The 17,338-nt window shown below is 49.1% G+C and overlaps 1 protein-coding gene across 1 annotated transcript in view; it reads right to left on the reverse strand.

The window, feature by feature from the left end:
- Window positions 1–11,017: 11,017 nt before the first annotated feature.
- Window positions 11,018–17,338, reverse strand: part of LIFR (LIF receptor subunit alpha) — a 36,859-nt gene continuing 30,538 nt past the window's right edge. The window contains exons 16-19 of the mRNA XM_040977673.1: window positions 15,088–15,249; window positions 14,180–14,273; window positions 12,712–12,790; window positions 11,018–11,916 (exon numbers count right to left, since the gene is read on the reverse strand). Coding sequence (XP_040833607.1) covers window positions 11,290–11,916; window positions 12,712–12,790; window positions 14,180–14,273; window positions 15,088–15,249 — 962 coding nt within the window. The 3' untranslated portion in view covers window positions 11,018–11,289. The remainder of the gene's footprint in view (window positions 11,917–12,711; window positions 12,791–14,179; window positions 14,274–15,087; window positions 15,250–17,338) is intronic.

The following is a 17,338-nucleotide window of genomic DNA, read 5'->3' on the forward strand; positions in this document are numbered from 1 at the left end:
TCTTCTCACTAGCTCAAGATAAGGGAAACAGCCAGCACCTGTTAGGATGTGGGTGCCATGTGTTAGTCCTTGCAATCAGGTGTTCTGGGCTTGCTGGTCATGAGGAGGTTACGCATCTTGGGCGAAAGCCTCACGTGTTTTCTGTTGAATTTCAATTGGAACTATCAACCAACTAACCAATGAGAACCAGCTCTGCGCTGGGCCAACTGTGAGATGTATGAGCCCCCACCCTCAGCCTTGGCAATGGCTGCCTCTTTAAGGGACCCTCTCCGTGCCCCTGGGAGTTTGCCCTCTCCCACGTTTGCTCTTGTCTGGATCCCTCTTCGTGCTGCTGACGGTTTCCATTTCCTTCGTTCACTTTTTGAGCCACTTCTGTACACGCCCCTCCTCGTCCGTGCTCCTCACCTGTGGCAGGAGACACAGGGTGGGAACCAAGAACTGTAAGAAGCTCACACTCCGCAGCCGCCCTTGGAGCGTCACCTGGGATGAGCAGAAGGTGAGTAAAGATGGACTGCTTTGGCTTTGTTTTGCTTTTTGTCCCAGAGGTTCTTGCCGTCTTCCACAGTCGCTGGTGGTTATCACTGCTGGTACTCCGGCAGCCCGTTACAGGCGGTTGGTGTGGCTGCTGGTCTCAAAGACAGAGGACAAACTTGGGCAAGTCCTGGGGAGGCTGCTGCTCTGTCTGCCTCAGTCTTCTGAAATCTCAGGAAGGGAAGTGGGGAGTGCCTCTGGCTACCGAGGCCAGACAGCCTTGCTTCCCCGTTAAGCTAAAGAGGGACTAAACCCTTGTTAATTCCTTCCTATTTGGATGGATTATTTTTTCTCTTTGTTCTCTGCAGTTTACAATTTGATGGCTTTTGTCTTTAGCCCTTGGTAAGAGGGTTATCTGGTTTGGTTTGTCATCTTATTTTTTGGATGGTTGGAGTGATGACCCTAACTCTGATCGACTCTGGACAACAGTTTTGGTTAAAACACTGAGGTTAAAGGGATTGTGGTTCCCTTGACTTTGACCAAATGGTTTATTCCTGCTGTGGGTCTTGAGAATGAAGGCTCAGAATCTAGTCTAGGGACCCGCAGGCCTCCAGGTGGATCCCTGAAATTTACTGGGAAAGCTGAACATTGGGTTCACCTTGGGCTAAAACGCGCAAAGTTGTCTGTGTTTGATAACTCCAGCTGAAATCAACAGAAAGCACAGGAGGCTTGCCGTGTGCCATGTGGAGGTCTGTGGCTTTGCACTCTGAGGTTCACTGAGGGGGGGGGAGCGAGTCAGCCGTTGTGGCCTTGCATTAGATGGCTTGTCCTACGTGCTGTGTTGCTTGGTAGTGATGAGAGGTAGTGGCCTCTGCCTCCTGACCACTGCTTGACCCTGGCCAGGTGTGCGCTGTGACAGGAGCTGGCTGCCCTCCTCCACCTCACTCCCATTCTTGCTCATACCCCTCCTCTGGTATGTCCTGGCACTAAAGGGTCAAAGTCAGGTGTGTGAGGGCGCAGTGGGGAGGAATGTTGCTGTAGGTGTAGGGCTCTCTGGGCGATGTACCCGAGTCTTCGACTCACAGTGGGCACAGTGACCTGCTGGGCAGACAGGAGATGGGACACTCCTAGTGGAGGAGAAAAAGCATTTTCAGAAGCACAGGCTCCTGCCTAGCAGCAGGCACAGGTGGAGTTCCTGGCTCCCGGTGATCCAGACCTGGCTGGTGTAGCCTTTCAGAGAGAGAATCAGCAAATGCAAGCTGGCTCTCTCTCACCTCCCACCCCCACCCCATCCCATCTCTCTCTTGCTGCATCTCTGCCTTTCAAATAAACAAACATTTCAAAGAATAATTCCATGGCTAGGAAAGTATCTTCTTAAAGATTTATCTGAAAGGCAAAGTTACAGAGAGGGAGACAGTAACTGAGATCTTCGGTCTGCTGGCTCAGTCCCCAGACAGCCCCGACAGTCGGAGCTGGGGGCTGCTTCAGGGTCTCATGTGGCTACAAGGAACCAAGAAACTGGACTATCTTCCACAGCTTTCCCAAGCAGTTACAGGGAGCTGGATCAGAAGTGGAGCATCCAGGTCTCAAACCAGGGCCCATGTGGGGTTCCAGCACTGTAGGCAGCAGTTTTACCCACTCATCACAGTGCTAGCTGCGAACCTTCAAAGCTCAAAGAATCAAGTTCTACAACAGAATGTATACCGTGTGTGTGTGTACGGCTTAAAAAAAAACTTCTGGAAAGAAGAAAATGTAATGTTATTTAAGCAAATTATGTGATTGCTCTTCTCTTCATCTGTATGCTGGCTTTCCTTGCTTGGTCTACCTGGAATATATCTCCTTTTGAAGAACTGGTCTTTGCCCAGTGCTAAGGGAAAATGGCCCTCTGAATGGAAGCTTGACCTGGCCATGGGATTGGGCCAGCCATGGACACACAACCCTGACTAGTGTGATTGCTGGGGAGTGGTGGGGTCAGGACCCTGTACTGACTGTGATGTTGTAAGCTTGCAGGAATTTGGGACCAGCAGCCTAGCACTTTCAAGAAGTCTGGCTTGAGGGAAGAAAATTTCAGCATTTAGAGAGACTTTGGGTAGAGTAGGATAGGATAGTACTGTGGCCTGGGGGACAAACCAGGCTTATCTACCCACAAAGAGGATGGCTGAGCCATGCGAGGTGGGGTGAGAGACAGTCTAAAGACTGTCTTCCTGACGGGTAGATAAGGTCAGGAATCAGAACTTAGTAAGTGAGCTGTCCACTTCAGCTGGAAGGACATAGGGAAATAAGGCAGGGGTCAGAAGGGCTGTAACCGTTATAGACTCCACTCACCCACATCCACTGCAGGTGCATCTCCTTGGAGACAGCAAGGGAACTACATTCAACGTGGACTTTAGCAAGGACTCTCAGCAAGAGGGCACTGTACTACCTCCTCCCTGCTAAGCACACCGTGTCAAATGGATCCTTCATTTCCCCTTAGTGAGAGATGATTCTACCGGGCGATGATGTCTCTGAAACCATCTAGGTGTATGATTCAGACAAACACATGAAACCACTTCTTGTCTTCCGAGGCTCAGTACTGCTCAAGCACTGGAAATGCGGCAGGTGCGTGTGCTGTCTTGAGCTCTGCGAATGGGGCAGTGACTGAGACACTACTCAATTCCTGCCTTAGAATGGGGCCTTAGAACAGGGCATGGATGGAGGGACATTTGGGCTGTGAAGGCTGAGGACTAAGGCCCTGGGGACCCCAAAAAGGCCTCACTGAGCCTACAGGGTCTCTACTAGGGTGCGAGGGCAGAAGGAATTTCCTGAGAAGATGGGCCCCAGGCCTGGATCAGCCCCGTGGCTCAGCTGGCAGGCCTAGTGCTGTGTGGGGAGATGAGATGGGATCTAAGGTATGTCTACACCACTGTGAAGACCTTTATGCCTTGGGGTGTTGGCCAGGAAGCCCGCAGGGTGCCCAAGGAGCGAGGTGTGCACTCGCTCAAACACATGCTTTACCTGTGCACCTGCCCAGTGTTGCCAAGGTGGACCCATGTTTCAGGAAGGAAAGATCAGGTACAAAGTGTAAGACCAGGTCAGGGCTAGGTCTGTGCAAGCTGCGGCTGACACAGGAAAACAACGGGGCCCGCAGTGGTCGGCAGCCCATCAGCCTGGAGGCTACCTGCTCACGGTGGTGTGTGTCTGGGGCAAGGTGAGCCCTCCGGTTCTCAGCTCTGCACTGCCCCAAGGCCTCCTGACCTGGGGTGGCCTCCAGCATGGGGAGGACCTGAGGGAGGGATGCATGGGATGAGATGAGAAAGGCGGAGTCCTGCGCCAGGCTCGGTCTCTGGCAGGTGTCTTCAGCAGGGAGGTGCTGGCTGGAAGTGGGAGGGGGAAACGTGAAATCTGAGCTGAAACTGGGAATGCTCTCCCCTTCAAATGCTTACAGATCATGAGACCAAGAGTATATTAGGATGGCATTCACTTTAACATTATTTCCACTTAACAGCCTTACCAAAAATCATCTTGGAAAGCTTTTCTTGTTTTTTCAATCTCAGACTAATCATACAGGGATAAAAAGCATCTCCAAGGTAATCCCAAATTGGTTCAGGGCCTCTCACTACTTTAACCTTCTTGGGTCTCGAAGACTGAGTGCTGAGTTCAGTTTTACTGCTGGGTTATTGCAGTGGCAGGGAAATGGTCAGATGTAAACCATTCTAAACTATTTCAATTTATTTATTTAGACTGGAAAGCCAGGTCTACAGAGAGGAGGGCGAGACAGAGAGGAAGATCTTCCCTCCGACGAATCCCACCCCAAATGGCCAGAGCTGAGCCAATCTGAAGCCAAGTGCCTCCCCCAGGTCTCCCATTGCAGGTGCAGGGTCCCAAGGCTTTGGGTCATCCTCAACTGCTTTCCCAGGCCACAGGGAGGGAGCTGGATGGGTTGCTGGGATTAAAATTGGTGCCCATAGGGGATCCCAGTGCATACAGGGCGAGGACTTTGGCCACCTGGCTACCACGCTAGGCTCTCCAAACCATTTTCTTATGCGGCAGTTTGGTAAAGGAGTTTACATGCTAACATTTCAGTGTGATGGTAAGAACTGTCCTTTCCAAAGAGCTCGTCTCTCTGGTCTTCCTCCCCTTGAAGGCTATCTCACCCTTCTCTTTTGGCCCTTTAGAAGTTTCCGAGACTGATGGTGTGGCACATTTTGGGTCGCGAATTCACCATCTGGGAAACAAGTTCTCCACTGAGACCTGACGTACCGCAAGTGCAGCTTCCTGGTGTGGCACTGCTAATGTGTGTTTCGCAGTTAATTTAAAATTAGCTGCAGTTTCTCAGGCCAAGCCCAGGCCTGTTGAGAGCTCAGGTGTGATTGTGGGTTACCCTGGCTTATTAAGATGGGGGAAGTTCCCTTCGCCTCTTAGGAGCTTCACTTCAGATGATCGCTTTAAATCTTACAATTACTGAGGTGTTCCTGTCTGAATGAACTCAGTAAGTTGGGGGTGCTGATGCATTCGTGACCCTGCAGGACCACTAAGCTCTGTCAGGGCACATCAACGGCAAACCTTCCCGGAAGGACCAGGATTCATGTGCTGCTGCCGGACACTGTCACTGTGATGTCTCCTTCTGTTGGTAAGTAGAATGTTGATTTCCTGGAAGGTTGTACAAATGGCACAGCAACAGACTTGAACTTAGAAACAGCCCTGGCGCTGGATGACTGCTTTCCAGCTGCTGTAATTCTTAGGAGCTAGAGGAAGAGTACTGTGACAAAATGGAAGCTACTTTTGCTAAGTACTTAAAATAGGAGAGTGCAGAAACAGCGCCAAGCAGTAATGCTCAAACCTGTCAGGGTTAAGATGTAAGAAAATATATTTATTTTTTCCATGACAATACTATGATAAAATCGTTAAATACATGCATGTTGTAAAAACAGACAGAAGTAACATCAGTTAACAGGCAGACTAGATTTATATTTATGGTGTCTTAGTAACAGGTTACTTATATTCTATGTTCTTGCTATAATCATGTTTTCCAAAAGATACAAACTAAAATCTGAAATGATGATATGAAATGTCCAAATTTCCCATCCTAACAGCAACATAATACTTGAGTTCTCACTTCTGTAAGTGAAGTTTTATTCCCTACTGAATTCCAGATTCCTCAGACTGAAGCACAGGTGTGGTTTGGTCGATGGTTTTACTTCCGGTATGTGATGCGTCAAGGCTTCCTGGGAAAAGGCCTGATTTTAGCACAGCGCATCACAACCGACCAACCAGGGCTTAGAGAGAAGGCAAACGGAAGGGTCTGGAACTGGCAGCTTCTTCCTGTCTTTGAGCTACATTTACACACACCTGATCAAACAAAAAAGCAGTAAACAATTACTAGTATTTAAAAAAAAACAACCTGAAAATATTAACATAACACCTTAAGAAAACACGCATTCTACAAACTGTATAAAAGACAAAAACTTGTATCTGTTCACAGTATGTGTATTTTGTAAACAGTAATTCACTATAATGCAGTTTTGAACATAAAACATAATTTCCTAGTGTTAGAGGGACTTGTAGGCAGCAAGTAAAAGGTAAAAACATTAATACTGGGAAAGTTGATTATTTTACCAAGGGGTGGGACTACCTGCATTTGAATTTAGGATATATATTTTCTTATGCAGGCCAGAATTTTTCAGGCAATTCTGAACAGAAATGTGTCTGAGGACTGGCGTTTCCTTTTGAGTTTTAGCATAACTAACCCAGGGCACCATGTAACATTTCACCCCTCCACTTGGGTGTCCTCTAGTCACCACTTCATTAACATTTTTCCTAAATTCCATGTTGGAAGGAAAAAATAAAACTGGAAGGAATCACTAGCTTCTTTAAGAAGAAAATGAAGAGAAACATTCAGAAACACACTGGGGAAGACATATCTATAAAGCCACTGTGCGGAAGCCCAGTCTGTGTACTGAGAGCCTGCCCGTGCTGTAACGCCGATTAGAAATCTCTTCATCTTTTAGAACACAGCTCTGGAATGCTTAGGACAAATGCTAAGCTCATCAGCTGCTACTCATTTAAAACAGTCATTCTAAAGGGAAGAACATTTGAAAGGTACAGGGAAATTTAAAAAACTGGAGCCATTCAAGTAGGTGTACAAAGTGTTTTAGGCTTATGTGTAGTGTAGTCTAAATTAGAAGTTTATTTGCTTTAAAGTTCTAACTGGTTACTTACTGCAAAGGCAACCTTAGTAGACACATGTAAATGTATTTTTTTAAAAAGCAATTTTATCAGATGGAATTAATCTTTTTTTTTTTCTTATTCACATCTTGTAGTCTTTAGCATATCAGTTCCAGCAACCAGATGGTGAGTTGGTATTTGCTGCTCTGTCCAGGGCCCCTGCTCAACGAGCTGTGGCTGACACCCCCGCCCACCTGTAGCCACAGTGGCTCTCCAGCCAGGCACAGGAAAGGAAACATTCCGAAGACTTTTCTCATAAAACACCTTTCAATTTTCATAAACGTATTTCACAGTTAGAATCAGTCTTGCACAGGTAAATCATAACTTAAGAGACTTTCAACCCAAAATATTTACATTCCTGATACAGGAGTGGGGACACAATTCTTGGGTGAAAATAATAGAATTCTCTCATAAGCCAGCATCATTAAGGTCCGGCCTGGCTCACCTCCCCTGAAGTTGTGCCCTACAGAACAAAGTCGATGAGTTGCATGTTGTACTTCTAAAACAGCATTAGGACATTGGTCTTCAGTGCTGCCATGAGCGGGGTCCGGTCCTGTAACACTTGAAACAGAAGTACCAATTCAAAGAGGGGGGGTTAAACCTAGCCCTCCTAGTGAAATATGAGTTTTAAATATTAGTAACTACCCTGGTCCATAATTCATGAAGGGGAAGGTAAACCAAGGCAAGCCAAGTCATTTCTAATGATATTCCAAGGTTGTGTCTACAAGATACTTGTCCTTTAAGTTTGGCGACAAATCGTTCCTTTCTGTAAAAAGTTTCTCTCCGGATATAAGACAAGATGGACCTAATACCGTGCAACTTTGTTTCAACAGAAAATATCATTTTAAAAGAAATGCTTTGTAGGAGTATTTTATCAAGAAAATGAGTCCTTAAACTTATCCATTAGCGCGCAGCACTGTGTCAGGACACACGCTGGCTGGTACAGGCACATCCCGGTGCACGCCCAGCAGATGGACACGAGTGGCAAACACTCGGAATTACCGAGAGGGAAGCTGGCGGGGGAGAGGGAGCCGTGCACACTTCCCCCTGGCCGCGCAGCCTCTCCTGCTGGACGCCTGGGCCTTGCACCAACACTCCCAGACCACGGCAGAATCTCAGGAAAGTTCGGTGAGTCGGCCACCTTCTGGGGTGTTAGTCATCAAAAACTTGGTCACTCAGCTGTCACTATCGGCCTCATCTTGGGAGCTAATGACCCTCTGGTTTGTTCTTGATGTGCCTAATTTTATACTTTTAGGATACGACAAAGGGCATTTTATAAAAGGGACATAAATTGTAACATAATTCTAAGTAGAAAACAGCAACCTAAACAACAAAATAATTTTTTCAGATCATGTGCCTGAGCAATAGAGCACTTTGAGATGACATCTTTGGGACCATGCTGCGTTAAGGACTCCTTTAACGTAAGGACACTGAAAACTGATGTCAAGAGCCCTGTGTCTGTCTCCTCCACTTCACTTAACTGACTCCACGTTATCAAAATACAGCAAGGGCTGGGATGTTTTTAAGATACGGACAGTACAAAGGTAAGTGCGAAATGACAGGAATACAATTTGGGTGAAGCTGGGCGAGTGTGACTTTCTAGCTGCTGAGTGTGCAACAACGCTTCCGCTCCAGCAGCCATGCAAGGGATGCTGGTGTGGAAGGTGAGGTGGACACTTCCTCCTTTAAGCACCCCACAAATGGCCGCTTGTTTGTGAGCCGTGGGGCCTGAGCGAGCACCCCGTCCCAGGGACAGAGAAACGCAGTGTCTGGATGCTGGGGGCTACAGCCCCAAAGCCAGGGCTCGGCAGGTTCACACAGAATGCCGAGACTGCGCATGTGTGCTCAGCTCTGCAACAACAACAAAAAAGTCTTCCAGAGAATATTTACAGTAAAAAAAAAAAAAAATGTTGAGTCCTCAGAAAAGAAAGGCAGTTGTCACGGGCCCCAGAATCTCCACTCCTCACAGGGAGAATGTGATTAGCTGTCTTGTAAGGGAAACGGGTTCTAAGGGCAGGGATCCCGTGTCCAAGGCTGCTGGACGGACATGGGATTTGGTTTAGACATTTAGAATGTTGGCAATGGCTTTTGTTGAGAGGGATTTCTTCATTATGTTCTTGGGCAGGAAGGGCTAGGGAGAAATCTTTGAAAATTTTGCATTAATAGAGCAGAGTTCATGTGTTTTATAAGAAAATCATTGTGTTTGGGAGGGACATGTCCTGGGTCCTTGAGGAGGGCACTCTGATGGGATGGAACCCTTTGCTGGCCGTGCAGACAACGGTGCACTCGGCACTGTCCTGCACAACTGCACTTGTGACAAAGGATCTTCCTTCCCGTGCCCTGAGCACCCGACAGAGCCATGTGCAGTGGAGAGGTCGCCGAGGTCTCTGGCCACCACTGATCAAAGGCGGAAGGTGGGGAAACTGGCTTTGGCCTCAGGTCTAAGCTTCATTCTTCAAGCTTAAAGCAAGACTCCACACCTCATTAACCCAGGGGTCCCTGTGTGCGGCGCTCCGAGGGAGGGCGAGTGGCCCTGCTGTTATCTCGGAGGGCAGCTGGGCACCTGCTCCAGGTAGGACTGCCCGGGTCGGACGGCAGGGTGCTCACTCAGGACCCTTTCCCGTGCACTTGCTTGGTGCGGCTCCTGTGGTCATCCTGACCCTACAGAGATGAAGTATGGGATCTGAGTTTCAGCAGGGAGCAGGGCATGAGTTGAGGGCAAGCAGACTGACAGTGGCATGCTTTGGCAGGGGGAGGGCAGCCCCGGCTCCGAGCGCTGTGGCGGAAGCCCAAGGAAGGGACGGCTCTGCTGGACTCCTCATTCCTGGGACTGTGCGGGATTATGCAATTAGAACAGATTGTAATTTTCTTCACTGCACAGATCCTTGTATCACAAAGCCTGGAAACAGGTGAATCCTCGCAGAGAAGGGATCCACACACTGAGTGCCCGACCAGGTTGTATCCCTCGCCACTCTGCCGTTTTCTCTACAATATGGTTTTTAATGACACAGTACAAGCTGGGGGTGGGAGGAGGATAGATCCCACTTAAAGTGCTTAGATTATTTCAAAATTTTAAGCATTTTTAACTATCAAAAGACTAAGTAGACAACCTGAGGGGAAGGTAAGAGGCTACACTGTTTAGGTTTTCATTGTACTTTTCAAAACTTGTGAGGAACAAGCCAGAAGGGTGGGCACGGGAGGTGCTGACTGGCTCGTGGAGCCCCGCGATGACCCCGGTGAGCAGAGGAGGGCGGGGCTGGCTCTGAGCCACCCCAGGGTGCTGCCCAGAAGGGCTGGGACTAAATTCTGGCGGGGCCCACGAGGCAGTGACCACCCCCTCCCCCTCCAACTTGGTGTCAAGGGGAGTTCAGAACCCCTGCACGGCTCTGCCTGGCCTTTCTCCCCTCTGCAGCCGTGGCCACGGTTTCCTGGAATACAGGCCATCTAAATTCATTTCTATCATCAGCTGAGGTATTCTTTCCCTGGTGGTCAGCGAGTCTTCCACTAACATAGCCAGGTGCTTGATGTAGATGGAGTGAAGGCCGTGCACTATGAAATAGCCCTTGAGTAACTGTTCCCGAAGGAAGCCTTCTCCCTCCTACTTTAATTTTAGATGGGTTTTTAACTAATGATCATTTGAAAGGTACTGAGGTGCTCAGATGCACCTGCTTGGAGGTGTCAAAGAGCTCGGGGGCCAGGTTCAACGGCAGTCTTCCCAGGAGGAACTGAAGCCAATCAGTAATGTGGGCAGCCGATGTCGCTCGCTATTGTTTAGTAGTCATCTCAGAGTAAACGAACATGCTGATTGAGGAACTATCATAAAAACAATGGGTTAAAAAATAAACTGGATATTCAGACCTAGAAGTTTAAATTTGAAATACCAGGGCAATGAATTGCACTAACAGAAGCTAGCCTGAAATCTTAAAAACATGGACAAGGTTTGACACAGCTTAGCAAAGCAAGAAAATGTGATTCCAATCTGGGCTGGACAGTGTGACACTCATTTTCCAAGTTTGCACCCCTGAGACAATTGTTTGGTAACCATTATACAGTAGGCACAGAAATCAGCATACTTGATGAAACAAAACTAAAAAAATAAAGCTATCACCATGTTAATCATTAATTTTTGTAAATGCGGTGGCTGGAGGAGAATCATCTTACAGGTCGTAAAATCTGTGCTTGGTTTCGTCAAGGATGGAGTCAGTGTCAGGCCACTGAGCAGTGTGAGCCTGGGACACTGGGCCCCCTTGCCTGCACATCGCTGGCAACTCCAGGGCTCCACCAGCAGAAGGCCGTGACCAGCAGCACAGAGAGCGGGTGCCATGGACGCACTGGATGGATTCAGCCCGAAATCGCTTCTGGAAGATGGCGGCATGTCAGTTCTTTGGCTCACTTACCAACGCTCCACATCTCGAGCTTAGTGGACGGAGGGTTCCGAGTTGCTATGCTTTGGCTTTTAGACTACAGGACAAGCAGATGAAGACTTTAGTGGAAGCTGGCCTCGCGGAGGACGCCGCACAGGATCCCTCCCAGCATGCCCAGTGCCAGCGTGCCGACACTGGCAGGAAGAGCTTATTGAGATGGCAGACAGACCCAGGTAATGGGGCAATGCTGCTAATCATTTGGTTTGTTCTGGAAAAAGTTTGTGAAGGACCACCCTCCTCCTCCGGACTTGGGAGAGTCTTCGTCTTTGGGAGGGATCAGAAACTGCCGGGAATTGATGGAGCATGGGCTTCCGAAAGACACCACCTCGCTGGTACTGTCTGTGGATCTGGGAGAGTCCGGGGAGACCAGATTCCAAGTGTTCACGCTGGCCTGGGGTCTGTAACCTGCAGTCTTGTCCAAGTCCCCTTCCAGAGCCAGCTCTCCCACGGCCGGGCTCACGGGCAGCCGCATCTGTGGCTTGTAGCCTGCCCCCGGCGGCGCGGGCTCGGCGTCCTGTCCTTCCTCGGGCGTGGCCTGAGGCTGGTACATGGACTGCACGTCGATGTAGACGACCTGCGCAGGCCCTCCGGCCTCCTCCGCCGCCGGGGTCGGGATCTCCTCCTCGATGATGGGCGGACAGTAGGACACGACCACGTGGTTGTCAGGTTCTGCCTCCGCACCCTCCTCGGTGCGCTCTGCCACTGGAGAAATGATTTCAGTGTCTTCTATTTTAGGGATCGTGGATCGACTTTCCAAAACCTCGATGTTATTTGGGGTGCAAGGATTCATTTCCAGTGTTTTTAAGGCACTGCTTCCCTAGAAAGGGATTGTAAAACATCAGTGAAAGGCGGTACTAAATGCCACTGGGAATGGCCCGTGGTACAAAAGGGAAATTTTAATTTTTTCCCATCTGGTAGTAAACATCTGATTTTACTGCTCAGAGAAAAGTGACTTTTCTCCCATCACTGCTCTTGCTGACAGAAGTAGAAAGGAGAGTACTGTAGAAACAATTTAACAATCTTAGAACTTGGGTAGGCACAGGTGTTCCAGGCCTGGGAGGGATTCCAGCTTCCTTCTGTCCTGCACCTGACGGCCAGCAGGGAAGGGCTCACGCGGGAGACCAGGCTGCAGGGCCTGGCTTCCGGCCTACGCACGCCCCGTCCCCACCGCTGTGGGATTTCGGGGAGTAAACGAGTAGAAAATCGGCTCTGCTCCCCCGCCCCTGAAAATGTCAAACATATTTAAAAGGGAATAAGCCTTGTGACACAGTAGACTAAGGTGGTCCAGGAGAGGTCACTCCTTTTCCCAGCCAGCTCCTCGTCAGGGTGCCCAGGAAGGTAGCAGACGAGTGCTCAAGTACCCAGGCTGGGATGGCATGCTGGCCTGTAGCCTGGCCCAGGTACAGGCACTTGAGGAATGAACCAGCAAATGGGAAGCCTGCCCTGGCCCCGCTCTGCCTTGCAGAGAAGTCAACCTTTCACGCCTGCCGGGTTTGTTATAGTTTTGCAGAATGCCTTTCTCAATCTTTGCTTAGACATTTCCATGTTGAACCCTTTTCACAACAGACAAATGAAATCGTTCAAAGACAAACGGAAGAACATAAAGGATTACCTCACAGACGCTCTTTTGAAACTGTAGTGCTTTGCAGTTTTCTGGATTTGGAATATCAGGATAGAAGGTTTCTTTAATCCTTTAAAGAATGACAAAGTACATTTAGCAACTGTGCTCGCACTCAGGCAACAGGCAGACTTACTTTGATGCTTCCTGTGAACTTGGGCGACCACCTCAGACACATGCACCACCCGGACTGCGATCCTTCCTTAAAGCTTTCCACGCGATGGAGCAATTCCAACCTGAACACCGGCCAGACTAATTCCATTTCTAACACTGCAATGCCTATGTATCTTACAAAAATGGCAAGTGCAGAATCAAGTTTGAAGTCAAACACAGGCATTGTTTGCATAAATAAAGATTTCAAAGTATGAAGTGGATCAAGCATGGCCCATGACGTAAAGCTTCTGAGTGTCCGGTTCTCGTTTGCTCTTAACAGCCATGGTGCAAGGATGCTGTTTTACCGCAGTGCTTAGAAAGCATGGGGGAACCAAGGTTACAGCCACACACCATGCGAGGCACCTTGCTTGTGGTGCTAAATTTAAAAAGGGGGGAGCAGTTAATCTTGAACAAAACTTAATGTGAACAAAACGAGATTTCCCTATTTTATATTATAGCTAATAATAAAACTTTTAAAAATTCCTGCAAAAAAACCATTAAGGTGAGTCTGGAACATTGAAGTCCTTCCTTAAGGCAGGTGTTGTCAAAATGTGCTGACACTTGTACAGCTAGAATAGTGCCTTCTGGAAACTGTTCTTGTCATCAGGACTGCTGAGCTATTTTGCCTTCTCCAGCATTAATGGGACATGTTCAAGGCCAGCAAGGCCCAGTATTGGCCCCAGGACAGCTCCTGCCCTTCACCCTAACCAGCTTCCCTCTGCCTGCTCTTCTCCTTGTTCCAGAAGAAGGGCCAGTAGGGGACCTCACACCCACTCCTCTCTCCCTGTCCTTACCCTGACCACCTCCCTGGACCTGGCCCTACTACTAGTTTCCTTGAGGATCCTGCTCCCTTGTTCCTGGCAGTTCCTGCACACACAGACTTAGTGGAGCTGCCAGCTGAATGTTCTGACTCACTGGCATCCCCTACCCAGGGGAGGGGCCGTGCACAGCCACCGAGTCCGTGAGTAACCGGCCCAAAGGGGAGGGTTTTTCTAAAGCGGTCACAGTGGGCAGGAGGGATGTAACCATTTAGTTACATTTATCCTTGTAGCTCTCTATGGCCATATTATGCCTATGAATACTTTAAATAAAACTCTTAGCTGCCATAAGTTATTAGTACAAACTAGAGGGAAAATTTTATGCTTTCACTCTGCTTCAAATACTGTTATGTTTTGCCTAATGTGAAAGTCCTCTCTAGTTCTGATTAAAAATATTTAACTCATTATACCTCAAAAGATGTACTGACTCTAACACATCAGCCAAACACTCACGACTTGGCCACAAAGCAGTGCACCTATGGCACCATTACCATTCTCGCTTCCGGTAGCAAAGGACACTGGTCACCACTCCCACGGAGACGGCCACTGCGACGGGGATGAGGATGGCGATAATCAAGCCCACGGCTGCAAAGAAAGCATTGCACAGGTTACAGATCATCATGTTCCTAGTGTGAAGGACGGAGCACATCTCTAGCACAGCATTTTGAAGGGGACAGACTTGCACGTAAGCAAGCTGCTCAGGGACACTGGCACACTGAGTATGTACAACCTTTCAGGTAAGGTAAACTTTGTATATACTAAAAAAACAAAACCAAACCCGAGTTGTTGAGAGCAGCGTTCCCTGGGCCTAACACAGCTCAGGCCGATCCCCGTGGGCCGGGGCGGATGGGTGGGCCTCACACCGCGGGAAGACTAGCAGCACTGCGGCTCTGAGCCATCACATATTAGCAGTAGGTGGAGCCAGGACGACCGAAGGGGTCACTACGCATGGGAGGCAGCCGCATCAGCATGGTCCACTCTGCAAGAGCTGTGCATGGATTTCGAGTCAGGGTGGAAGACAAGGTCAGAGGTCAAACTCAAGTGCCACACTGTTGAGAGGCAGCCAAGCACAGCCTTTTTTCTTAACTTTTCTTAACTTTCACTGGACTTTTTTTTTTTTTTAAATCATGGGAATAGCTGAGTAAAAAACATTTTAAGGTAGCTGAGAGTTTTATAAATTCAACGTGAATTTAGACCCCCCCTAGATATTGGGTAAGTCCCTAAGTCATTTCTAGGTAGGCATTTGAAAGTAGCTTCCACTACCAAGAACATACAGGAGGCCACGTCAAGGCCTTGTAGCAAATGAAATGGGGAGGTTCCCTGCATCAGAGAAAGCCACTAGGAACGCTGTGCATGCATTTCAGTACGGGAAACACCACAAAGGCAACACGGAACTTACAATTCTCCTTTGTCACCACATACATGCTCTTCTCGGGGCCCATCCCGCCATCGGTGTAGGCTCGCAAGACCAGATGGTAACTTGTTTTTCCCTGAAGATCAGCAATTCTTAATGTCTTCTGTGATAGGTCGGTAATATTCTTAACTTTTATGTCAGAACGACCTATTTTTAAAATAAAGATATTAAATTCTACATCATTTTTGAATGCTTGGTTACTGACACCCGTCGGGCCAAACCCGCTCTTAGAGTCTGGCTGCTAGCCAACTCCAGCCAAGGACCTAGAGCCAGTCAGAGCCACGTTCAAGTTCCACCTGCACCAGTCAGCAGTCACGCTGAGGTCACATGGAGAGCAAAGTATCATGACCGACCTCCCAGCTGTGCCCAGTGCTCACACCTGCCAGGAAAGGTCTGAGGGCAGCAGGCAGCTCACACCCCTTCCCTCAGTGTTTAAAAGCCTGGCAACAGCCAGGACACAAACTCCACTCCAGATGCTCCAGAGGGAGCAGGGACATGGACCAAAGGGAAGATCACAGACCACCTGGGACAATGCTCAATCATGTAGGATTCTAGTCTTAGAAATTGTAGCCCGAAAAGGGCAATGGTTAAAATAATTAGGGACTACTGAATGGCTAATCATTAGTAACAGAAAGCAGCCAACTGCCTACCAGCCCCTCTTCTCACCCCTACTGTCACTGTCCAACTATGTTATGCATCTCTTTGGTTACTAATGTCCATACTGCAAGTAACAAAATATGAGTTTGCTGGTTGCTGCCTGTGACAATTCAGCCAGTAGAGTCGAGTGCTGGAGGGAGAGACATGACCCCTGCCTGGCCCCCCGCCCCGTGTCCATACAGAGCCACCGGCACCTGCAGGGAACCCCGTGTTCACAGCGTTGTCCTATGAATGTGCACCACTGCTAACACACACGGCTGGGTATCATCACAGGTACCTCGTTCACCTGCTGATTCAAATGCCCGGTCTGGACCAATTCCGAATTCTTCCAGTGATTTCTCAACAGTTTTCCATGGAGGCAAATGTAACATGCCAGTTCCCGTACCCCACATCCTGCACGACACTGGAACCTTCCAGGCTGCCACCTTCCTGGAGCTCCCTGTCCCTGCCCACTCCACTCCCACAGGTGAGGCACTCCTCCGAGCGCCTTCTGTGAAAGGCAGTGGGCAGCAGGCGTTCGGACTTGCCCAGCTGAACTGGTCTCCTTTCTGCTCTCCTGGTGGGCGGTAGGCTGGCAGAGTGGATTTTAGTCTGAAAACCATTTCTAGCCAACAGTGGTGAGACCCTGCTGGTACCCGAGTGCCAGTGCCACTTCTGCTGCCATTCTCTCCCTTGCAGGCAGGCCCTGACTCTCTCTAATCCGTTTGTATACTTCAGGCATCTGAGAACTCATGACAACACTTCGTGCTGTGTGCCTAGCGAGCGCTTCCAGTCCACGCTCTCAGATCCTCCCGTTCCGGGACACTGCTTCCCGTCAACCCCCTCTATTCGCCCCAGATCCATCTTAAGCACCTGCTGCTCACACTAGTCCCACACACCCACTCCGGTTACTCCTCAAGGACATCTGACTACCCACTTCCACTTCGTACGCCACCCCCCGGCCCCATGCTTCTGAGCATTGTTCTTCAGTGTTACCTCCACACTCCTCACTTCATTTCTGATGATCTCTTGCCTCCCCCATTGTCCTTCTCCTTGTGGCTTTATGAGAAATTGCTTTCCCTAGACTCTAATGAGAGTGACTAACCCACCATGTGGTAACTGGTTCATGGGTAACCTTTCTAAGCACTCGAGGACAATCCTGTGGGCCCTGGAGAGCTGAGGGTTTCCCTCTGAACCCTTAAGCTTCAGAAAACAAGAACTCAGCAACCCAGGAAGCCACGCGTCTCGCACAGGCTGCCCCCCCCAGGTCAGCATCCTGGTGCAGGCTCTTCTCCAGTGTCAGGCACTAAATAACCATCCCTGCTTCCTTCTGGGGAGATGTCACTGAGGGGAAGGAAAGCTCTCAGACTGTGAGGATGATCAGCTCGCGGTGCGCAGCTCCCAAGACAGTGGACTCCCAGCAAAAACAACCATTGAAGGAAGAGCCAAAAACCTGAATAAACATTCCTATGATTTGTACATTTCAGAACTCTGTGGGCTTTGGATGCACGTTTACTGAGTGACAGGGACTAACTGTATGTTTTGAGACTTAACGGATACACGCGTCTCCAATTCAGTCAGTCCGACTTCCGAGCTCACG

The sequence above is a fragment of the Ochotona curzoniae genome, unplaced genomic scaffold (assembly GCF_017591425.1).
Source record: "Ochotona curzoniae isolate NIBS_2020 unplaced genomic scaffold, NIBS_Ocur_1.0 contig_2754, whole genome shotgun sequence".
Lineage (NCBI taxonomy): Eukaryota > Metazoa > Chordata > Mammalia > Lagomorpha > Ochotonidae > Ochotona > Ochotona curzoniae.